Source organism: Tripterygium wilfordii, chromosome 3 (assembly GCF_013401445.1).
Source record: "Tripterygium wilfordii isolate XIE 37 chromosome 3, ASM1340144v1, whole genome shotgun sequence".
NCBI classification, from domain to species: Eukaryota; Viridiplantae; Streptophyta; class Magnoliopsida; order Celastrales; family Celastraceae; genus Tripterygium; species Tripterygium wilfordii.
The window spans coordinates 2,833,789-2,858,808 of record NC_052234.1 but is presented as its reverse complement, the minus strand read 5'-3'; the positions used below and the strand labels follow the sequence as shown (position 1 = coordinate 2,858,808).

General features: G+C 35.6%; 2 protein-coding genes and 1 long non-coding RNA gene across 6 annotated transcripts; 1 reads left to right on the top strand and 2 right to left on the bottom strand.

Annotated features, from left to right (window-relative positions):
- Positions 1-1,951: 1,951 nt before the first annotated feature.
- LOC119984729 (photosynthetic NDH subunit of lumenal location 3, chloroplastic-like) lies at positions 1,952-2,950 on the bottom strand. Its single transcript, XM_038828815.1, has 2 exons — positions 2,678-2,950; positions 1,952-2,246 (listed from the first exon to the last, which is right to left on the bottom strand). The coding sequence occupies exons 1-2, from the start codon at positions 2,915-2,917 to the stop codon at positions 2,148-2,150; spliced, it is 339 nt and encodes a 112-aa protein (XP_038684743.1). The 5' UTR covers positions 2,918-2,950; the 3' UTR covers positions 1,952-2,147.
- Positions 2,951-18,886: 15,936 nt separating this feature from the next.
- Positions 18,887-21,678, top strand: LOC119986866 (gibberellin 2-beta-dioxygenase 6-like). The gene is made up of 3 exons (XM_038831561.1): positions 18,887-20,360; positions 20,514-20,835; positions 21,142-21,678. The coding sequence occupies exons 1-3, from the start codon at positions 19,912-19,914 to the stop codon at positions 21,403-21,405; spliced, it is 1,035 nt and encodes a 344-aa protein (XP_038687489.1). The 5' UTR covers positions 18,887-19,911; the 3' UTR covers positions 21,406-21,678.
- Positions 20,786-24,978, bottom strand: LOC119986875. 4 transcript variants are annotated; one of them, XR_005465348.1, is made up of 5 exons: positions 24,839-24,978; positions 23,977-24,486; positions 23,458-23,615; positions 21,545-23,336; positions 20,786-20,919 (listed from the first exon to the last, which is right to left on the bottom strand). It is a non-coding gene; the product is annotated as an uncharacterized LOC119986875 (long non-coding RNA). The 4 variants fall into 4 exon arrangements; XR_005465346.1 differs by lacking the exon at positions 20,786-20,919 and having other exon boundaries at positions 21,606-21,740; positions 23,262-23,336; XR_005465347.1 differs by lacking the exons at positions 20,786-20,919; positions 23,458-23,615 and having other exon boundaries at positions 21,606-21,740; positions 23,262-23,336.
- Positions 24,979-25,020: the final 42 nt, after the last annotated feature.

The window sequence follows — 25,020 nt, the reverse complement described above, 5'->3', positions numbered from 1 at the left end:
TTTCTAACAAAAGAAACGAAATAAGAATTGATGAAGAACGGTATAAAGTGAAACCGTGAATATTTGGAGTTGTGGCGGAGTGTTTGAATGGTTATATCAAGTTTCTAAAAGTGAAATGTTGAGATTAAAGCAATCATTAGGTAAAATGATTTTATCATTTATTGTTAACTAAGAATAATAATCAACAAATCATTTGACATCATTTAAAAAAACATATTTTATAAGATTTTCATTATCTCTTATTAAGTTATTATTTTAATGATTTTTAATTATTTTCTTACACATATTAAACATAGTAGAGCTTTATTGTTATCTACCATTAATTATACGAATGAAATAAAATTTTCTTTTTTTGTTGCTAAAGGATAAATTGGTATTGTATCTCAAAATTAATAATGCAAATTCTTTTTGCGTTTTTCTATTTTAATTTATTTTATTTACGATTTTCAGTTTTAATATAATCACACAAAAATCTGACAAATACAAATAATTATAGTTTTGTATTATATGAAAAAATTTTATTTTCTAAATTTGTATAATTTATTATAAATATGATTTCTTGCATAAAAATTATCATGAAGAATATTATTGTTTTTTAAATTTAAATATTTTATGGGTATAAAATAAGTTAAGTTGTAAAATCAGCATTATTCTATTTTAAACCTTAAAAATACGTTACTAACTAAATTTAAGTATTGTAAATGTTGCAAATGTTGTAGTTTGACTCTTTTTCTAGAATCTTATGGACTATGTTTATGTGAAATGCTTTACATCATTAGTCAACTGAGAAGCGGAAGAATCAAACAACGTGAAAGTGAGATTGTCAAATCTCTCTTAAAATAATAAATGGAGGATAATCAACTTTATTTGTGATTTTTAATTTCCATCACCTTTAATTTAAAAGATATAGTAAAAATTACACAAAATTCTGACAAATATATAAATCATCGTAGTTTGTAGTGTCCATTAATTTTTCATAATGATGAAGATGGATACAAAGATGACACTCTACTGAGAGAGCAATATGGAATTGTATCAAGAAAAATGAATAAAACAACAATGCAATAGTTTTTCTCCATAGTTGATTGAAAAAAGAATTATGAAGTTTACACTATATCATGTTCTAGGAAATTATTTCAACTGTTTGTGACAAAAACTACTAAATTTAGTATACTATAATTTTGTATAATATAATTTAGAAATTATTCTACTATTTTATCTAATGATTTTCGAGGAATTTATGTCACATATAGTGAGCCAATAGAGCTGAAGACACTTGGAATAAGTGTTAAGAGATCATCATCCACAAACAAACGACAGAGGTACACTGTTTTATTGTATTTAACAATTACTTTTTCCCTAAATGTTTTAGCTCTTTGTGAAGTTTTTACTTGATCCAAAACAAAGCAAAAGTTGCTTTGTTCTATATTTGACTCGATGCTATCTGTTCTAAATTGGAATAATTTCATCAGATTATTTTTCATTTTAACATTTGTTAAGTCGTCTTATATCTTTACAACTCTGATATAGTTCACAGGGACTTTGAAGCCTGGAAACTATTTTTCCTTGAATGATTTTGAGAATTCATCATTGAAGATCATGTACTTCAGATTGAGTTAATGATGAGAATCTCACTGACCCAATTATTGAATTGTGTGATTCCATTGATCAAGTGTCTCTAGAGGCTCTCTCTCAAGACATAAAAACTTCAAAAAGTAATATGTTTATTTTTTTTTATGAAAGTTTACTTTAGGTATTCAAAGAAACTATGTCCTCCTAACCCAATTCCTATTTAACAATATCTTTTTAGATCAATATTTCATAACAAACTAAATTATATATGCATATATTTTTCTTGACACCCACTTTATATCTTAATTTTTCTATGATTAAGTATTTCAGTAAAATTATAAATTTCTTTTATTATTTGTGCATTGCACAGGTTCAAACACTAGTTGTTCGGGATGACAATGCTTTTGTCTATGTAGAAACTGAGCATAAGCTAATTCTATGTAAAACTGAACATATGCTGATTATGTGTAGAAACTAAAACATAAGCTTGTATGTACAACTTGAAGACTTATTTATTGACTATATATGTAATAGCAAGATCGTATATATGGCAGAAGCCATCAAGCTTAAATTTCTCAAGGTATGATCGCCATCACCTCTTGTAAAATGACAGCAGCATCGTTGTAACGGTCTTGGGTCAAAGAAATGTTTTGAATCTTCACTGCTCGGTCCAACTGCGAATAACAATATTAACCATTCTCTTCATATCGTATGAAAGGAAAACCTTAACTGATAAAGACTAAAGTTGTAGTTTTTATTTCTTTTATTGGGGTTGAGAGCTGGTAAAAAAGCTTCCAAGATTCTGCAAAGGGTGGGACTCAAAGTACTGTTGGTGCTATCCATGGAAAACATATAGGATGGTAATGCATAGGTTGAGTTGAATAATAAGCATCATATACACGTTATAACATGAATGTTAAGGTAGTATCTGAGGATCCACAAAAGTAATGTGACAACTTTCCTTCGTTCAGTACGACGTTTTCAGAATCTTTTTTTTTTTTTGCTGGTTAGAAGAAAATTTATTCTTCAATAAGGATTTTCAGAGGATGGATGGAAACAAAACATAAAAAATAACAAGAAAAACTATAATCAAGGATGGAGCTACCTCTTCAATGGAGCAAAACAACTTATTACCAAGTTCAGTAAGAGCCTTCTTTTGATCCTTCGGGGCATTTGAGATAATCTGACTGAAATCACAATACAAAAACGTGGACTTCAGGGTTAGATCCCTTCTAAATAGATCCCAAGAGTCTGCGTCGTCCATAAGGTCATCCCCGATTGACAGCAAGTCAAAGGCACACTTCTTAATTCGCGTAGCACTTCCACTCGACTCCATAGCCAACATCTTTAATATCCTATACACAATAAGACTATACGAATGAATAACGTAGCCAAAGCCCATAGGAGGTTGATATATCGTCATACAGGTCACTATAAAAAAGCAGAAAAGGGGAAAAAAGATATTCCTCTTCATGCATGTCATAAAAAAGTATACACGCTTATCAGAACCTTTGACGTTGAGGAAAGCTACAAAGGTAAAAAGTCTAGCTGATTATAAGAGTTTTTCCTGGTATAAAAGAATAAAGTTTTTATGCATTGAGAGGTTGCACTGTTGCAGGCTTCAGATACCAATCTTTAAGTTAATTTCTTGATTGTTATTTGTTCAAAATTGATTTGAAGGTCTACCCATCTACTGGAAAGAATTTTGGATAAAAAGAGAAGCACAAATCATTATAATATGTGTTCATAACATGATACCGTGTTCATAACATGGTATCTTTATAAATCAATGGGCCCTAGCCATAGAAAAGTTCACCATAGAATACAATAACTTTTTGTAGTGAAAGGATACTTTCTACATTACTTGATAGTGAATTCCCACCAATGCTAAAAAAAAGTTGGAATATTATGTTCATTACTGTATTGCCTATGCACTAGACACCCTTATCATTTGCATGTATTAGAGGGTAGGTTATGCGTTAATTCTCTGCAAAGTTTCACATCTGGGCACACCATGATTTAAGCATATTCGTAAGCTAATTGCAAGAATATGAAGTACATGACCAGAGAGAAAAAAGGGCCCAAATTGGTCAGTTTGGGGTTCAGTCTTTCCATCTTAAAATGACCAATATATGCCTTTGGTTGGTTGATGAGGAAGGACAAGGAAAGGCAATCAAAGGTTTGTTTGGCTATTGAGAATAACAAAAAGGAGCTACTGTTTGGTAGAATGAAAATGAGATGTGAAAACAAGATGCGAAGAGAAGCAAAAGATTAAACCAATAAACATTCATTTTCCCAAGAAACAGAATGTAAAATTCCATAATTCAAATCAATACAGATATAAAGAATACATTAACCTAATTTTTGGAAAAAGAGATTTGCAATTAAAACCTAAAGAGCGAACCCCCACATCAACCCCCACTAGTGCGATTACAGGGGGGTTCCAAGCTTGATTTGTTGCTAATTCAGTTTTTGAGATTTCATATTATTTATGAGGCTAATATTGAATGTCTATTTTGCAAAACTTACCAGAAATTGTGTTTTGAGGGTATCATTACAAAAAATAACATCCACGCCCAAACAGAACCAGAAATGTTTTCACAACAGAACTGATTCAGCAGATTTACATATAAAGAATCAAATCAATCAAAAGTGCCTAACTATTTCACAACGCATAATCAAAACTTCTCAGAGATTCATCTATGATCAAATTTTGAATTTAGCCCATCATAAAATCAGAAAGGCTAATTCTATATTTCTATTCTCTTCAACATTCAAGTAGTGGACATACATGTATGCATACATATAAGCAATACCCATAAATTAAAAGCAAGAATCCAAAAGGAAAGGTAAATACTTTAGCAATTGAAAATGTCAAGAAAAGCATAGAGAGAATAGCAAAAGCCAGAAAAGAGAAAACTTGCCTTGATTGATTAAGAATAAGTGCGTTGTCCGTACATATGAAGAATACAGACTGGTCAAAGGGCTGCAGGTGAAAAAGACAACAATTAATTAATTAATATCTACTACAAACATGTATATAAACACACACAAAATAAAACTCACAAAAAAATAGGGTTCGGTTTGCTTTGATGATATGAAGAGGATGAAGGAGAATAATACATCTAAATAATCCTTAATATCACACTCATGAGTTACAACCAAGTCTTGCCATCTCATCATTGTATACACAAACAAACATAAACCCAAATGTTTCGCTAACCCCAAATGGTTGTATCGATTTTCACTCTCACCCCCTCGAATCTACGAAAAGGAAAGAGCATAAGCAATCACAAAACCCACAAGTTTTTCAATGTTAAAAATGCATCGAATGAGCAAAAATGAATAATTTGTAATTGGTTTTTGTACTTTTTAGAGGCTAAAAATGAGTGAAAAGATGGTTTGGTTAGCATTAATAGGAGGAGGTGGAAGCGGCTGCTTGGTTCCTCGGACATTTTTGTCCTCTATTAGTATTAGCATAATAAGAAACCACTGACCAATTCTTGCATACATACGGTTTTGTTTTACAGTACTACAAACTACAAAGCTGTGATTGTGTGATTCTTGATGTTGATATAGGGTGCGGGAGCCACCAATCTTACGTATGTAAATGTATAGAGTTTGCTTACAGTTCTGTGTTGTTGCACCATATACAATATTAATTTGCATAATCTTGATTAACTTATATTGGATTGGGTTTGGGTTTTGAAGTCCCAAGTTTGGATTAGATCAATACTTATGGTAAGTTCTTATGATATTTGTATATCGTTTTTAGAGGGTAATACAACTATTGACCACTGAATGATGGACATTGTTCCAATTTGGCCACCGATTGTCAAATTATTCCAAATTGGTCATCGACGCTTCAATTTGTGCCATTTAAACCACATTGACATAATTGAGCAATTTCGATCAGTCAACCTGCTGAGGTGGCAGGTTTATTGTTAAACCAACTGTTGCATATGAAAAATCATATCCAATGTGGATATTACTAAATTTTTGTTTGAAAATTTTCATAAGTGGTATAATGAGCAACCACCACTGCAACCACAACTTTCTTCTTCTTCGTTCATCGCCCAAAGACCCATTTGAAGACTCGACCAAAGAAATGGTTAAGAAAGCGTCTCACCACCACCAACAACAGATTGTGGTTGTCAAAGGAGCTCCCTTTATCTCTGCTCTTTTATATATCCCAATTGATGCAACAACTTCTCCATTTGAACAACAATTCAAAAATCCCCAAAGGACATATTCACCACTTCTGGTGAATAGAAGTTATTGTAGCTGTTTGGTAGTGTGTTTGTACTGCATTTAGGTGCACCTCACCTCACATCATCATAATTTTTTGTGACACACCAAACGCTTTTTGTCAGCAGAATTCACCTTACAGTACCACAGCTTTTTACCTCGCAGCACCTCACCTCACCTCACAGCACTCCCAAAAGCTTACAATATGGTGTTGTTTGGGAGTGCTGTCAACTGCTGTGAAGTGCTGTGCGATGCTGTGAGTTATAAAACTGTGGTGTTGTGAGGTGAGTTGGAACGCAAAAGCTGTTTGACGCATCACTTTTAAAATTGTGGTGCGGTGCTGTGAGGTGCGTTTAACGTATCTAAATTACTATGATATTAGATAACTAATAATATTAATATAAAATCACTTAATGTTTATATTGTACATTAATCTAAAATAAAATAATTGATCTAATTTGATTACGTGGGACAATTCAACATATATTGTAAGCGTTTGGGAGTGCTGTGAGATAAAAAGTTGTGATGCTATGAGGTGAATTTTGTTGTAAAAGTGTTTGGCATGTCACAAAAAACTGTGGTGTTGTGAGGTGAGGTGCAACTGAATGCAGTGCAAACGTAATGCCAAACATATACATATATGTTGAATTGTCCAACGCAATCAAATTAAGTCAATTATTTTATTTTAGATTAATGTACATGTAAACATTAAGTGATTTTATATTAATATTATTAGTCATCTAATATAACCATAATTTAGATACCCCAAACGCACCTCACAACACTGTACCACAGTTTTAAAAGTGATGCGCCAAACAGCTTTGCGTTTGAACTAACCTTACAGCACCACAGTTTTAAACCTCACAGCGCCGCACAACAGTTCACAACACGCTCAAACGGGCACATTACCATCCTATCTTCTCAGCAAAAGCATAAACCAAAAATGGCTTCACTAGACATTGAATGAACCCCACCACCCACCACCAACCATTCATTGGCACCAATCCACAACCCATCACCCACAAACCAACCATTCACCGGCACCAATCCACAACCCATCACCCACACCAGTCCTAGTGAAATCCAACCCATCCAAGAATGAGATATGGAGGAGATCGAAAGGTATATTGATTGAGTAAAGCAGAACTTCAAATCAAGGGTGTACACTGGAGGTTGTTAGGGATAAATTAAGGGTATCAACGGTTCACGATATTTTAATGCAATCGTACTGCCTTGATCGTCAATTCACAATATAGACGGTAGCAGCGACATCAATAGATGGAAAACCAAATGCAAAATCAATATGCCAGACGACCACAACCACAACAACAAAAAATTTCACCTCTCAACAGGCCCTCTAAGATCGCGTCTCTTGAGGAGATAAAGAAGAATCTCTCAGAGTTCCAATGCCGATCTTCTATTCTGCCTCCTACGAACGTCAATGCTTCCTCGCACTCTCAGTCTATCTTGTTCCAAGAATTGTTCAAATGCAACTTTTAGGTTTATATGGGTTATGAAGCATCGTTTGCCGCATGTATGCTCTGTTTGATACATCAACCTTATTTAATATTGGATTAACAGTCAACTTTCCACCTCAGTAGGTTGACTGATCGAAATTGTCCAATTATGTCAGGGTGGCTTAATTGGCACCAATTCAAGTGTCGATGACTAATTTGGAACAATTTGATAGTCGGTGACCAAATTGGAATAATGGTAATCTTTCAATGACCAATAGTGGTAGTAACCCCAACACCGTTTTTAGAATATAATCTAAATAATTAGATACTTTTTTGGTATTATATGTAATAGTAACATTAGAAATCCAGTTTATTGAGATAAATATATTATTCCATAGTATCAACGATATAAATGTTAAATTGTTTATCCTAAAACATACACTTTATTTTTTTTAATTATTTTCTCGTCTCGTTTATGGTATAAATATCAAAAAATTTAGAAATCAATTTTCATCCTAATTGGTTAGAAGGGACCTTTCATATTTGGAGGTTGCGGGTTGTATTAAGTGTCATGTGTTATAGTATATGTTAATGTAGAATTATGTGTACAACAATATTTATGGTATTTGATGATGACGTACAAATCTAGCTCGTTTCAAAAGCGTACCAAGTCGGTTCAAACTAGACTCTTTGTTTGATGTTAAGACGGCAAGGTGAGCAAAATAAGCTAAGAGGTTCCCAGAGGTGTGTTCCTTGGAAAAGACACTCTGATACTTAAGTCATAAAGTGAGAAAGCAAAGGGTTAAGAACTTCATAAGTCGGAGCTCTTAAGAAGAAAATTATGGCCGGCATTATGTGTGTCTGTGAGGAGAGTCCAACAGTGATGGTGGTGTTGTGAATTGTCATCGAAATTGGCTGGATCTAAAGTTTTTTCAAAACAGTAACATTAGCCGACCAATGTTACTATTTTAAAACTGACATATCTGGTGGCCGTTTTGGATCGTATATGGCTGGACATTGTGTGCTTCAATGAAGGGAGTACAACAGTGATGGTGGTATGGCGAACAGTCGCAATTTTTTTTTCCAAATAGTAACATTGGCTTAGTAACACTGACCGACCAATGTTATTGTTTTAAAAAGGGCATATCCGGTGGCCGTTTTGGGTAGTATCTTGCTGGGCATTATGCGTCTCAGTGAGGGGAGTTCAATGGTTGTGGTGGTGTAGCGAACCGTCGCCAAAATCGGCCGGATCTAAGGCTTTTGTGTTGCGGCGGTCTCGACTTTTTGATAGTTTTCCGAGCCAAATGGATGGTCGTTGATGGTGGTGGAAGGTCGATCGGAGTATGTTCATGGTGATGTGAGCTTCAATTTAGGTTGGATACCAACCGTCAACAATAAGGAGAGAGAAGAAGAAGAGAAGTGTAGTTGTGAGAGGAAGAAGACAAAGGTAAAAAAGTAATTAGCATACTCGTGGTACCTTAGAGGAATAAAGTTTTTTGAACTGAACTTAAGTGTTCAAAAATTTCACAAATGGAACCGACTTGGAATTTTTCCGAATTTTGATGGTTACTAAATTCTCAAACATAAGATTGAACGTATGAACTTTGCATGTGTCCATAGAAGGCCTAATTCATTTTTTATATGACAAATGGCCCAACCTCGACCAGGTCCACAATATCAGAGGTGTTTGGTATTTGCACATGTGGGTGTTTGGGTCTCCCTTCGTCCAAGTATGGGATTGGACCAAGTCGCCACGGAAAGGGCTACCAGTGGATCTGGTGGTACAGGTAAGCACCAACCCAGTGAAAGACCCCCATTGAGTGCAGCCAACGTGGACGTCGGCTTCGTCCAGGTATGGGACTGGATTGGGTCTCCACGGAAAAGGCTACCAGTGTATCTGGTGGTGCTAGTAAGGACCCCAGCCTAGTGAAAGACCCTCACTGAGTGTAGCCGAAGTGGGTATTGGCTCAATACAGCGGGGGTATTGATACGAATGTCCCACATTGCTTAGATAGGGGACTTGTGATCTATTGATAAGGAGGGCAAATGCCTTCCTCAATCAGCTAACAAGTTTTCTAGGTAGTGATCTATTGGGCTAGTTGGTTATAACCAGCCCATATGTAGGTAGGGGCGGCAAAACTTTGTCCAGTCCGAATGTCTGAATTTGTCAGACTCAAATTAAACCAAATCCGAATAACAATTATACGTCCGAAATTAGGGTCCAAACAAAAATATTTGTCTCAATTGAAAATCGGGTCCGGGTTTAGCAATCCGGACAAACCAGAAATGACCATATGATCCCATATTTTATATACATATAAATATATACACTTGAATCATTTAAATACTTTTGAGTCCATATTGTGAGCCCATCTTCAATTCTTTCACATGGTTAAATGTAGCCCAAGCTTCTTGATTGGACCACTACAATACAAGCCCATCTAGACTTCTTGTGACTTAATGAAACCCAAGAGTCAAGACTCCAGGAGGCAAAGCTCATCTCTTTTTCACACAAATTCACATGTTTTGAGTCTTTTGACTTCGTCGTCTTTATCCAACTATCCCTAAACTCCAAGCCCTAACCCTTCGTCGTCTTTTATCCCATATTGATCCTTATCATGTGGTAAGATTCTAATGTTTCTTTCCATATTTTAAAATTTAATTATTAAGATTTGCTAAATCATGTGTTAATGAACTGTTATTCTTTATGTTTTTATGTAGGGTTATAATTCTTTTCAAAGCCAAGATACTCAATTCCAAGAAGAAAAATCACAGTTGGACTTGTATTTACAAGAACCACCCATGGAGAGAAAGAAAGACATAGAAGTTTTGGAATTTTGGAAATCTATTCAATTTCGATTTCTACATCTTGCTGCTATGGCACGTGACTTGTTGACTATTCCTATTTCAAGTGTTGTCTCGAAACAAGCATTTAGTGTTGGAGGTCGAGTACTCACACCAACTCGCAGTTCTCTTGCTCATGATAGTGAGGAAGCTATAATATGCACAAGAAATTGGGTGTTTGAGTATCAAGGTGATAACTTGAGTATTGTTTTAGTTGATGCATAACATATATTGTTTGTCATTTATAGTTAATATTTTTTTCATTTAGAACTAACTGATGTTTGTTATGAATTGTAGAGAAACCCAACGGGATAGTGGAGGAGGCAGAAGAACCTTCTATAATTCTTCAAATGGGTCCTCCAAATATATCTTCTTATGACTCAAACCATATCGAGATTGATTGATGATTTCTGATGATTTTACGGGCAAGCTTATTTGGATTTTGGAACTTGAGATGTTACTTTTTTGGAATTTTAAGTTTCTGGATCGTATATTCATATCATCATATGTAGTAATTACTAATTAGTATGTCAATCGTGATCATCTAACAAAAGGAGCATCATGTTGCCTTTGATTTTGAACCAGCAGCTGCATGGTTTTGTACTTTAATTCATTATAATTATATTTTGTAAAGAAAAAATTTGGACAAATTGGACAAACCGGACAACCCAGATTTAAACCAATCTGGGTTTGGATAATTAAGTACGTCTAAAAATCAATCCGGGTTAGGGTTTGAACATATAAATATTTCGTAAACATCTGAGGTTGTCTGACCCGGTTTGCCACCTCTATATGTGGGTAGTGGTTGGGCTTGTATGGTTGGTTAAGGAATGTATGGGCCTTCTAAAGGTGTGTATGGGCGCACACCTAGCGTAGTTCTTAACACTCTACCTTAGTGGATGAACGCACAATAGCTCTTGGATTTTGAGATTTCCAAGATATGGATGGGGCTAGTTCCAAGAAATTAAGAGGACATTTGATGAGGTACATGATCTATCATTCAGATGGCAAGCCCAGTCGAAATTGGAATAGGCCTGAAGTTCCAAGGTAGAGGATTTTGAAATTGTGATTCAATAATTGAATGTGCCTTTCAGATACCTTAACTGTTGCTTGAGTAGTGACCAATGAGTATCAATAGGTTTACTCATGAATTGGGCTAGACGGGTTCACTACAAAACTGAGATCCGATCAAGTGAGGCTCAAGTATTGCAAACTTCCAGGAATTTGAATATTTAGTCAGATCAGACATAGGGATATGTCATCCTTGTCAAGTAAGTTACGAATGTACTTCTATTGAGAGAGGCATAGACCATCGGATGTAGCTAATACTTGGATTCCCAGAAAATATAACAACTCGCCTAACTCCATCAGTGCCTTTATATGTGTAATATGCAAACTTGTCTTCATCAGTGCCATTATAATCACTGTGAATGTTGAGATCTCCATCAATGACTAGAACCATGGTTGCCTTGATAAAATGGTTGAGTATCAGATTGTTGATTTTTAGATTTGTTGCCATCGTAGAATTGATTGGAACTCCCTTCCAGAGAAGTTTGAATTGGTTTGACGCTGATGGAAGTTGGTTGTGGCAATAGACAAATCTGAAGTAGCAATGAGGCGATTTATAAAGTCTTCTTGAGCTATGAGCACATCTTTAAGTTCTTCATAAGTGAAGGACTTTTCACGGGTGCGTATTGAACCTACCATACCAATGTAATATTTGCCCAAACCATATAATATATAGATAGTTAGATCATCAGTTGCAACTGGATTATCAATAAGTACCAACTCATCTACTAGAGTTTTAACATCCTACAAATATTCAATCGCTAATTTGTTCCCTTTTTTGACTATATGAAATTTGAAATATGAGCTACATAAACACATGACCTTGAGTTGCTTGCAAATAGTTTATGTACTTTTTGCCAAACAGTAGCACTATTACGAACATAACCAACGAAAGGCATAACGATGGCATCAATTGATGCAACAATAGCAATGAGAATAAATTTTTCCTGACTCTGCCTTGTGTGATAGGGAATCTGAGTAGTACTATCATAAAAGGACTCATCAGGAATTGGTGGACATGGACGAGTACCGTCTACATGACCCAATAGATTGTATGCCCGTAAAAGAGAGGAAATTCTAACCTCCATGAAGTAAAATTAGTAATCGTAAGTTTTAGAGGTATTGGAGAAATTGTATGGATAGTTATATTGGAACTGAAACTAGAAATAGGAAGTGAAATAGTAGTTGCGAGTGATTGAGAGGTATAACAGGTAGCCATGGCAGAAGTAAAGGATGACTCGTCATTGTCTTATTTTAATGCTTCGATACCATAAAAAATTTTGGATAAAATAATTGTATTACTTTACTTGAATCCAACTTTGATCTCTCATCATTAGGAATGTGTGCATAAGCTAGATAACCGAAAAATCAACGAACTGAATAATCAACATCAATACCTGTCCAAATTTTCTCAGCAGACTTTCCCTCTAAATAAGTTGACGGTGATCTGTTGACAATATAGCAAGCTGTGTTAACTGCTTCTACCCAAAACTACTTAGGTAGATCAGCTTGTATCCTCATCGATATAGTCCTTTTTAAGAGTGTTATGTTCATCCTTTCTGCTTGGGCATCTTAGGAACTGTGAAATTCTTTTCAATTTCTTCCTTCTTGTAGAAATCATTGAACTCCTGAGACGTGTACTCATCACCATTATCAGACCTCAAGTATTTAACCTATTTCCATGTCCTTTTCTCGACCTTGTCTTTCCACTCCTTGAACTTAGAGAATATCTTTGATTTTTTCTTCATGAAAAATACCCAAACCTTTCGGGAGAAATCATCAATGAAACTCACAAAGTATCTAACTCCACCTTTTGCTAGTACCTGTGCTAGGCTGCAAACATCATAATATACGTATTTCAGAATATCCCCACTCCTATGTGACGACAGCTTGAACTAGACTCTATTCTATTTTTCATAAACACATAATTCATAGGAATCAACCTTACACTATTTTACTCCATCCAACAGCTTTCTTTTGTGGAGTTCCCTCTTCATAATCGAACAAAGTTATACAGGGCATTATGCTCCTACTCTAGCCGCTGTAAAACAAAGTGAAAATAACGAGGCAAAAGACATTCATATAAATCTCACGGCATATATTTCGTTTTCTTGATCCATAATTTTAATGTGTTTACTTTACTAGATTCTCTTATCATCCTATTTTCTTAGGGATTTAACTTGCAAGAAGATGTGCAAATCGTTGATGACCGTACTTAAATCGTGTCCTATAGCATTAACCAGCATTGTCGATAAAGAATCTAATATGAGGATCGATAATAATTAGAGAAGGAATTCTGAATTTTCACTCTGCTCACTGATATGCCCTAGTCGCATATGCCAAAGAGAAGATGTATTTATGCTTAATTAATCTGAAGAAATTACAGAGCATCACCTATAATCGTACTCCCAATCAGCTTGTACAAATCGTCCTCACTTTACTTCCCCTTTCAAAATCATCATGACACCTTTGAAAACCGTAAGAATCTCACTGCCCGAAGCTATTGACAAATCATGCGAAGTCTTTTTCAGTTCCCTTAAAGAGATCAAGTTTTTCCTCAATTCTGGAATATGTTTTACATTTTCCAGAATCCTTACAACATTGTCAAACATCTTGATCCTTACAATCCCTATTCCCACAACTTTGGAAGAATACCCACCACCCAATACAACCTGCCTCATAAGTCTTGTAAGTATGGAATCAGTCCCTATGTGCATTATAATGCGAAGAACATGCTGAATCTAGAATCCAGTAGAAGCATAAGTTTTTTTTACCTGCCGTACAAACCACCATCAAGTCTTCCTCATCCAAGGTTTCTATCACCATGCTTGCAGAATTTGAAGAATTTCAATACAGTCTTTCTTAAAGTGGCCTTTTTTATGGCACTTAAAGCACCCCCTTTATTCGCCTTTTGCTTCAACTTTCCTCTGTACTAACTTCTAGACTAATCACTATCACTATCTCTGCCTCTTCCTCATCTTTGACGAGCAAGACTGGGAGAGACTCTCCTGATTTTCCTTTTCAAGATCATTTTTTGATGGGGCCGAAATCACTACAGGAGAAAACTGAGAGAATGTTTGGGCCAGAATATTGGCATCATTTAGAGATGGGTTCTCTAGCTTCACTGCTCTCTTGTTTGTGATTCTCTCTTTTTCGATGAGTATATCGACAATTGTAGCGTCAGTGCTTATCTCATCTTTTCTCGATGAAGTGTCATCTTGAAAATCAGATGATGATCGGGAATCACTAGCATGGGAGTGACGAGGGGTTTTTCTGTGGGTACTCCTTCGTCGATATCGTCCCTTCAAGTTTGCAGTGATCACCTCTTCCAAGTGAGCCAATCGCTGTTGAATATCTCGAATACTATCTCGAATATTGGTTTGAATCGCTAGGCGTAAAGCCTGTAGGTTATTCTCCAATGAATCGAGTCATTCCTCGTCGGTCACCATTCAAAGTAGCCTCTCAATGAAAGCACCAATGATGAAAACCTTGATCTTAACAGAATTAATAACAAGGTTGGGTCGAGAGAAAACTCTCGGTTTTGAGAACAAATCTCGATTTTTATTTAATTTTTGATTGATCCCAAACTCAATGGTCTAAGTGACTTATATAGCCAAGCAACTAACTACAATCCTACTAGAATACGAAGTTCAATACTTAATAGAAAACATATTAAAGAAACCTACTTAAATTAGAAGTAATACTAGTAACAAACTAACAAGTCTCTAATTCTTGCAAGTTGATACTCAGGACAACTTCCTTGATTGGCGGCACTTCTGTTGACTGGGATGACCAGTTGGAATGCTCGTTCATGTTGGTTTGTATGACATTGGAAGATGCTTTTGCATGGATCGATTGGGCTTAGTCTATCTTCATCTTATAACGATGATCCCGGTTGTATGCGATATTGAGTTCACGACCTAAGTCTTCATCAGCCTCGCCAAACACCACAGCAGCTGTCAGTGGTTCCGCTAAAAAAAAGAAGCTCCTTTTGTAGCGGAAGGCGTTTCCCCTTTTTTTTTAAAAAAAAAAATTAATAGGGGGCCCACCAAATTAAAAGAAAAGTTGTTAGACATGTCAAATTAATGTGGAGCCAACGTTTATTTAAAGAAATTTTGTAACATCGGCCCTAACAAATGATTTATTAAAATGTTTTATTAATTAATATTTTTTATTAATATAGACATTATAATATATTTAGGATAATCATTATAAACATTGATATATTTTTATTAACTTTTAAGATAATCATTTTAATTTTGATTTAAAAATATTTTAATGCTTATACTTAAAATTAATTTAAAATTCGATTTTTATTTAATTTTTGATTGATTCTGAACTCAATGTTCTAAATGTCTTATATAACCAAGCAACTAACAACAATCCTACTAGAATATGAAGTTCATACTTAATAGAAAACATATTAAAGAAACCTACTTAAATTAGAAGTAATGCTAGTAATAGACTAACAAGTCTCTAATTCATGGAAGTTGATACTCAGGACAACTTCCTTGATTGGCGGCACTTCTTTTGACTTGGATGACTAGCTAGAATGCTCGTCCATCTTGGGCTGCATGACATTGCATGGATCGATTGGGCTCGGTCCATCTTCATCTTATAACGGTGAGCCCGGTTGTATGCAATCTTGAGTTCACGACCTAAGTCTTCATCAGTCTCGCCAAACACCACAATGGCTGCTAGTGGTTTCACTGCAAAAAAAGAAGCTCCTTTTGTAGCAGAAGGTGTTTCCGCTATTTTTTAAAAAAAATTAATGTGGGGCCCACCAAATTAAAAGAAAAATTGTTAGACATGTCAAATTAATGTGGAGCCCACGTTTCTTTAAAGAAATTTTGTAACATCGCCCCTAACAAATGATTTATTAAAATGTTTTATTAATTAATATTTTTTATTAATATAGAAATTATAATATATATAGGATAATCAGTATAAACATTGATATATTTTTTTAACTTTTAAGATAATCATTTTAATTTTGATTTAAAAATATTTTAATGCTTATACTTAAAATTAATTTAAATAATAAATAATATTATACAGTTTTAAGCTCAGCTTTTCTTCCACAGCTTTTCTGCTAGCATTGAAAATCAATCCAACCGCTCTACCAAGCGGACCCCTTGTTGGTGACATTCTTCTACATGAACCGACTCTCCAATTTTGTCCACAAACCATTTGCTGTCTTCTCCTCAATTACATCGTAAGCCACTGAATCTGCTAGACGCATATGAATTGTGCTAAAAGCAATACCTTCCATATTCTACCAATCATCTGGATCCATCTGCTATGATTTCTTTCCAGTTAAGGCCTTGTGAACCTTCAGTTGCATCAACAAATCACTCACCCTCATCTGCCATAGACTAAAAGTTACCCTTTCCATCAAATTTTTTGAACTTGGCATGCATATTCAACCCACTCACCTATCTGTGAAACCCTAGTTGCTCAAGAAACTAAATCTCAAGCTCCGATACCAATTATTGTAAATAAACCTTGCAGACAACACACAGACAATAAAGTAATAAACAGAACAAGTGAAATAGAGAGACAGAAGAAGAACACAAGGTTTACGTGGTTCGGCAAGAATGCTTACATCCACAGAGTCTATGGTTGTCTTTACCATGAAAAATCTAGTAGTACAATTGAGTTAGGGTTTTCCCCTTTTAATAATTTACTTGGATAACCAAAAATACAATTATATTCCCTATACTAAAAATAACCAACATCAGTAATACCCCCTTTTCTAGAGCTCTTAAGTATTAAGTAATTATTATAATATGAGCCACTTTATTTAACATCCCCTCAATATCCATTTTCTAGATTCGCTAATGTCCATAGCTTTGTTTTCTACTATGTAGGCGGCCGAACATATCCGCACCTGCACGGATATGCACTTGAACATTCATATTTTCACCCGTAACACATTTCGCGTCTCCAATACGCTACGCATGCTGGTAGCGTATGCCGATATCCAACGGGTGCGAGTATAATTGTCATCACTATCATGAAGATATTGTTGGTGTTCTATTCTTTTAAGGAACAAGCAGGAAGGGAATTGGAGTAGGGGCCGTATGCGAGAAAGGGGAAAAAAAAAAAAACAAACAGCTCATGAGGAGAGTGATGATAATCAAATCGCTTGAGCGATCATGCATATTATTGGTGGAACTAATCTTTCACCTTTTTTTTCTCGCACATTTTTTCAGCAAATAATTGCAGCTACGACTGGCTAATGAACATCCTCCTTTGGCCTTTCTTTCATGTTGTATTTGTGATGGTAGGTTCAAGACAACAATTGATGGGTCCAAACCCAGACCTCACCACTAGCTTCCTGGTAATGCCCCAAATTATTAAGGGCATCATGCAATGAACATTTGTCATTTATAAGACCATCATGTAATGTCTGACCCAGATTCTTTTTCCCTGACTTTTTCTTCCATATTAACATTTTCTCCATGAACTTCCAATCCACAAACTGACAAAAATGAAGTCAGTTTCAATTTAAATTCCAAATTGACTTCCATTTCACAGAGACATTGTGGGGATTTTTCTCCATGAAAGCAACATTTTCAGCTTTTTACTATTTGATCTTTTTGATCAATCAGAATTTTAGGTTTTGGGTTGTCATGACATGAGAGTCACTAGAACAACCACATAGCTTGTTTCTTTCAATAGGTCCAAATAACAAGTCCTTCCAAGCAGAAATGGTTACAACTTACAACTTCTCTCATCTTATTAAACATATATATATATATGCACAAGCAAACAACCATGGAATTTGTATTATACAATTCCTCCAAGACAAAAGGCAGAGAAAGTCTTTGGGTTTAGTTGGATTTAAATCAAAATTATAAGCTTAGTCTTTGAACCCCCCACGAGGGCATACGGTATATGAACAAAACATTAATAAAATAAAAACCCTTTAAGAAGATGGTTTGATGGAGACATAGGGCCTGTTTGGGAGTGTTGTCAACTACTGTGAGGTGTTGTGCGGTGCTGTGAGTTATAAAATTGTGATGCTGTGAGGTGAGTTGGAACGTAAAAAACTGTTTGACGCATCACTTTTAAAACTGTGGTGCGGTACCGTGAGATGAATTTGACGTATCTAAATTACGGTTATATTAGATGACTAATAATATTAATATAAAATCACTTAATGTTTACATTATACATTAATCTAAAATAAAATAATTGACCTAATTTGATTACGTAGGACAATTCAACATATATTGTAAGCGTTTGGAAATGTTGTGAGCTGTGGTGAAGTACTGTGAGGTAAAAAGTTGTGGTGCTGTAAGGTGAATTGAAACGCAAAAACTGTTTGACGTGTCACAAAAAACTATGATGCTGTGAGGTACGGTACAACTGAACGCAATGCGAACGCATTGTCAAACACCCACATAGTGTGCCTTTTGCGCTTGGGCGGCACCACAATTATTAACTAACATTGTTATACTACTACCAGTACGGTTGTTTGGGCGGCACTGTATCGTTGAATCTTGCATGAGTTCACATGTACTGTTTGTGCAGGTGCATGTATTAATTTCCTGTAACTGCACTTTATTTAGGCCAAAAGAGATCAGATGAAAAAGAAAGGTTGAATTGGTGAAAAAAGGTTGATGTGTTTTTAAGGATGTTTTAAATAACATATGATTAGTTATTAAAAAGAATTTGTAGGTAGATTATGAACCTAATTACCAAGTTGGATTGCAGACATAATGACGCTTCCATAGTCAAATATTGGGAGAAAAAACATTGGAAAAGGAAGAGTTTGAACAGGAGAATAAAGTACTTTATTAAGGATAACTAACTAGCTAGTATTTTCTTGGCAAAAAAGTTGCTTAAAAGATCAGAGACCCTATTTTACTTTCTCACCATTCAACATTCACCAATAAAAGAAGATTTGAAGCCATAAGAGTGGAAATGAATAGATTAAATGGCACAAGGAATCTGGTAGGTATGTTGGTCAAAAGAAAGATGTAGAAAGCTGAGTGAAAGATACTTTCATCAGTAATTCAAGAAGCAGCAGCAGCAACTATTTTATTCTAACCTGTCTGACAGCTCCAACCACGAAATGGTTTTTCTTTATTGTTTAAGGTCACTAAGATTTCCTAAGAACTCAAGTTCCATAATCAACAAAGGTGAACATAAAGTTTTAACATCCTGTCTTGTCTCCAGCTGTTTCTGTATTTCTTGAATTACTGATGAAATGGATATCTGAAAGTTTTTACTCCAGGAAAAGAGAACACTAAAAGAAAAGGGAATTTTTCACCTAAATTCCAAAACAATTCTTACCATTCTCAATAAACCAAAAGGGAAAGGAAGGCTCTACCAACTGAATCTGATTAAAAAAAAGAAAACATAGTCTATTCCCAACAAAAGTCAAAAAGAAAAGTAGAAAACAAATCAACTCAGGTTTGGTTTCATGCATTTCATAATAGAATATACGTGTAGACTTGGTCTCTCCTAGACAATTTTCAGAGTAAACCGCTCTCCTGGTGACAATTGTCACCATTTGGGAGCACCCTCTTCTTGTTCTTTTCTCCTTGTTTTCTTAGTGCTCCTCCTAAGGCCTCTCTCTCTCTCTGTCTATGACTATAAATACGCTCAACATCTTCCTATCTGGTGCTGCACTCTCAATACTACCTTTCTAGCACAACTAAACTAAACTAGACCTTGATCCTATATTTGAAGTGGTTCAACTACGGGCATAATGGTCGAATCAAATCCACCTCTATTAAACAATTATCTGCAGCATTCCAACAAAATTTCTGCTCCTGATTGCAATGATGAGGAACGCAAGCTAGTTATAAGAGAGTGCCAACTTCCCTTGATAGACCTCAATGCTCTAAACAGTCTAGACAAAAGCGAGAGGCAAGCTTGCTCCGAAGCCATATCTAAAGCTTCTTCAGAGTGGGGTTTCTTCCAACTAGTGAATCATGGAATAAGTACCGAGCTCCTCAGGAAGATGAGGAGAGAGCAAGCGAGATTGTTTTTGACACCCTTTGAGAAGAAGGTTACTTGTGGGGTTCTAAATAATTCATACAGGTGGGGATCACCAACTGCTACTTGTCTCAAGCAGTTATCCTGGTCTGAGGCTTTCCATGTTCCCCTTGATAAAGTTTCGGAACCAGCCTGCTACGGGGAGTTCACTTCTCTAAGGTATGTTCCTTCTAAAGCAAAACATATAACATTTTCAACCTTCTCACAACTTACACAAGCAATTCTTTGTTCAAAAAATTTAAGTTACCTTGGTGATATTGTAATGCCTTCCGAGCTAGACTCTCAAGTTTTTTCTTGCTTTTTTGTCAATAGGGAAGTGATGATAGAATTTGCCACAGAAATGTCAAAGCTTGCGAGGCTGCTTGCAGGTGTCTTGGCAGAAAACTTGGGTAGCCAAAGAGAGGAGTTTGACGATATTTGTCATGAAAGTACTTGCTTTCTACGCCTGAACCACTACCCAGTTTGCCCTGTATCACCAAATATTTCAGCATTTGTGCCCCACACTGACAGTGATTTCCTTACAATCCTTTACCAAGATCAAGTTGGTGGACTTCAACTGATGAAAGACTGCAAATGGGTGGCCGTAAAACCAAATCAAGATGCTCTTATCGTCAACATCGGAGATCTTTTCCAGGTAAAATCAAGCTTCATTTGACTTTTAGCTTAACCCGCATGATGTCTCCCATGTAGATACTTAACAAACGCCCTGTTGGCTGATCTGCATGTCAGTCAACATGAGAACCCCGGTATGACAATAATAACAATTACAAGAAAAGATCAAAACAAATGCAAAAGGCCGCATTATGCTTACTTTCACAATCATTTTGCGCAACTTGCCCCACAAGTTAGTAGTTAACTTCTACTTTGCAAAAAGCATACGCAGGACAAATATCGGGTTTTTTTCCCCTTCTATTATAGAATTTGCTCTCTGAAATTACAGGCATGGAGCAATGACGTATATAAAAGTGTAGAGCACAGGGTTGTCGCCAACGAGAAGATGGAAAGATACTCAGTTGCTTACTTCCTATGTCCTTCTTATGATTCATTGATTGGAAGTAGCAACGAACCTTCCATATATAGAAAATTTACTTTCGGCGAATATAGGAAACAAGTTCGAGAAGACGTCAAGAAAACTGGGCATAAGGTTGGGCTACCAAGATTTCAAATTTTGACCACTGAGAATCATGCTCAAGAGCTTTGCTAAAACTATAGATGTTTTGAAGGAAAGAGTGGATACAAAGAAGAAGAAATACCATTGCAATTTGTGTAATCATACAAGAAAGCATAGAGACAATACAATAGCTTGTATAGAAAGTAAAAAAATAAAATAGGAAACAACTCACATGCACAAGCCTCTTGCAGTGGGCGGGATCAAAAACAAGCAAGCAGGTTGTATGTAGATCTCACCCCCCCATAATATGTGAAGAGATTGTTTCTAGGAATTGAACTACTGACCTCTAGGTTCCACCCCTGCAAATCTACCAATGGGCCACATGTTCGCCTATATGGAAATATGAACCTGGGCTCTTCCAAAAAGGACTGTGTATTTTAATGCAGAAAATCATTTTATTATTCATAAAAGAAGTTTCAAGCAAGCATACGTCATGCAAAAGACCATCTGATATCAAACCCCAGATGTGGTTGGAAAAAGCCATATGAAATAGACATCCATCATGAAATAAAAAAGTAAACATTCATGTAAAAGGAGAATATATTGCTAAAAGTAAGACTAATATCAAATCACCAGAACATATTGGACACGCTAGCATTGGGCACACTAACATTTCCAAAAATCAAAAACTCTAACCCAGTCAAGGCAGAACATGTTAAAAAGGCAACTGAAAAAAAATAAAATAAACAGCTGACTGGTTATGTTATATGCAAATACAATATAGATCCTCAGCAAGTCATATTCTTCAAGATAAAAAGATTATTATTTAAGCAAACAAAGACGAAGAATTTTTAAGCAAGACAGTAAGATAGGGTGGAGACCTCTCAGCAAACAAAGACGAAGAATCTTTAAATAGCATAACAGATTGGATTCTAAAATTTGCTATAAATCCACTTACCAAGCAACCAAGTTATTACGGGGAGGCTTTACCGAAATCAATCATCAAATGAATAAGTGTAGCAGTATAGCATGGTCTAAAAATCCCAGAAAGAACAAGGTTAATGTCCACAGGGGTTCTTGTTATTTCAACTACATCCAACCCCAGAAAAGCATTCCATCTACTACAACACATCCTCAAGTAAGCATCATAATTTATATACAAATCATTAATTTATCCTCTCAAGTCACCTGGGTCCTGTATCAGGAATTTGTTTATATTTCGTTCGTGTTTCAAAATCTAGGAAATATATCTTCTCCCACCTGGCTGGCTTCCCGCTGACCCCCACACCACAAATTCCATAACATTACAGCATGAGGATAGATTGCTTGCAAAGACAAATAAGATGAGACCAAGCCGATCATGATTATATAAACAAGAGGCCCACTATGGATAAAAGGGACACAAGAATACATTACAACAACACCATATCACATTTTTGCACAAGAAACGAAATAGTAAGGCCTGGATAATCAACATTGAATTCCTTCAAAGTTCAAATGTTCCACCTATTTTTCCTTGACAAAGACTCATGAGTCAGCTGATATTCCATCACTACTAAATGATTTAAGCTTCGCCATTCAAACAACACAATTTTGTATAACCCTATTTTAATGCTTATCCATTTATTTGTGGTTTCCTTAGTAGGTTTAAAATGCACAGTACTGAAAATAAAGTTCTATTTAAAGAATAGAGGATCTAGGATTTCCCAAAGTTAACCAAGAGGGCAAATTTTATTTAAATACTAACAACTTATAGGCATGATAAATATTTAGAAACAACTTTTGCCTCTTCCATAGCAAGGAACAGAGTCTGCAGTTGATTAAACATCTTTAACACCTACCGAAGTACAAAATCCAGAGACGCAACAAGACAGTAGCACTAACAAACAATTTTGCATATATCCAGTCCTTGTTATTTTCAAGTATGTTACATCTCTATATGCACTTACCCTATCGGATTTGTGAACATCGTATACATCATCCATATTACTGGGAGATCAAGATTAGTGGTCGAAGATTTGCACCTAGAGATATCATTCCAGAAAAGATCAATGAATATGTTATGAAAATATTGCATATCACATATCACAATTTCAGGTTTCATGTAGCGTATGAGTATAAATAAATCAGATAAGAATATCTTACTCAGTCAAGTAAACATGAGACCTTATCCCTTAGACATCATTTTGACTTTCCTTTTGAAAATCATGGTGGAACATCATATCCTTTGAAATTACTTCAGAATTTCTTTCCTCCTCTCGACTTTTCTTAAGCAAATGACCTAAAAACAAGACCAGCGTGTCCTGTGCAGGATACCAGTTCGGCCAGTATCAGGGAAAATTTGTTTGCTTGACAGATCTATAGCTGAACAAGAGTTGGCCATTTACTCATTTTTTCTTGAGTACTTGATCTACTGATATTATTAGAACATTGAGGTTCCATATTTAATTCTGAGGTTCTGCAAACGTCATAATTTACATAGTTACACAAAGAAACAGAGCTACAAACTCACAGCTTAGCTGCAAATCAGTCTCTCCATTTGTCAATAAGGCATGCGTAATATGAAAACCTTAAAATTCTACCAAGACGATAGCATATCACGAGATACGAAAATTTTAATAAGATCCCTAATCTTCTTTCAATGCTAGAGGATTTGCAACTCACCTCTTCGGCAATGCTTAATAAATCTCTGCTGCGAGCTCCCCATTATCATCGTCACTCCGAGATTCAACTTCATTGCTGCCTTTTCTCCCAGGACCACATTCCTCAACTTTCCTACCTAGTCTTTACATTTTTTGTTATTGGAAGGATCCTGAGCAGCCAGCCTATCTGTATCTTGTCAACATGAGTTTCTTTTCCTTCTCTTTGGTTCACATTGTGCAAGGGAATGTAAAAAATTTTCAATACTTAATTTCCCATCTATGGCAGCCACATTTTGAGCTGAACCAGTTTCATCCTTGGGATGTAAAGCTTCAGATGCAAGTTGTTCATCTAAAGAATTGTTGCTTGTATTTCCATTATCATGCTTCTTTAGTTTACCAGCACCACATACTCCAAGCATCCATAGTGGCAAACATCCTCGCCCACATCCTTCATCTGAAGTAACTCCAATCGTTTCTTTCTTCTTATAAGCTTTTCATGTATCATTATCCACATGCTAAGCCCTGAATTCCCCTTAAATACAAAAAAGAGAATCCAATATCAGATAGAGCCCAGTTATTCAGTAGTTTGCAGAGAATCAATAAATAAATTGCAGACCAAAGTGGTTACAGTTTCAGGAAAATAACCCAGCTGTTCTTCCAGATCATTTAAGCAGAACAATGTAGAGAGTGATATCTCATACATATCGTCTGATACATATCGGAAATTCTTCATTACGTCGCGTATCGTGTAAATGTATCGGCGAAAGATGCATAGTTCGGACGATACCATTAACGTATCGTCCCTTGCTATAAATAACAGATGTAAGGTACTTACAAAGATCTGCAAACAATTCGTCCAAAACTGAAGAGGAAGAAAAAAATACCTGTGACTGCACTGCAATTGTTCTTCTTTGGATGTGGATTAGGGTTAGATTGCCGGGTAAGTCGCAGAGAAGGAGAAAGCCGGAGGAAGGATGAAATCCGTTATACTTAGATTTGTGTTTTGAATCGGTAAAAACATATTTTTCGTCCCTTAACTATGGAACGAGTTTCATTTTTATCCCTA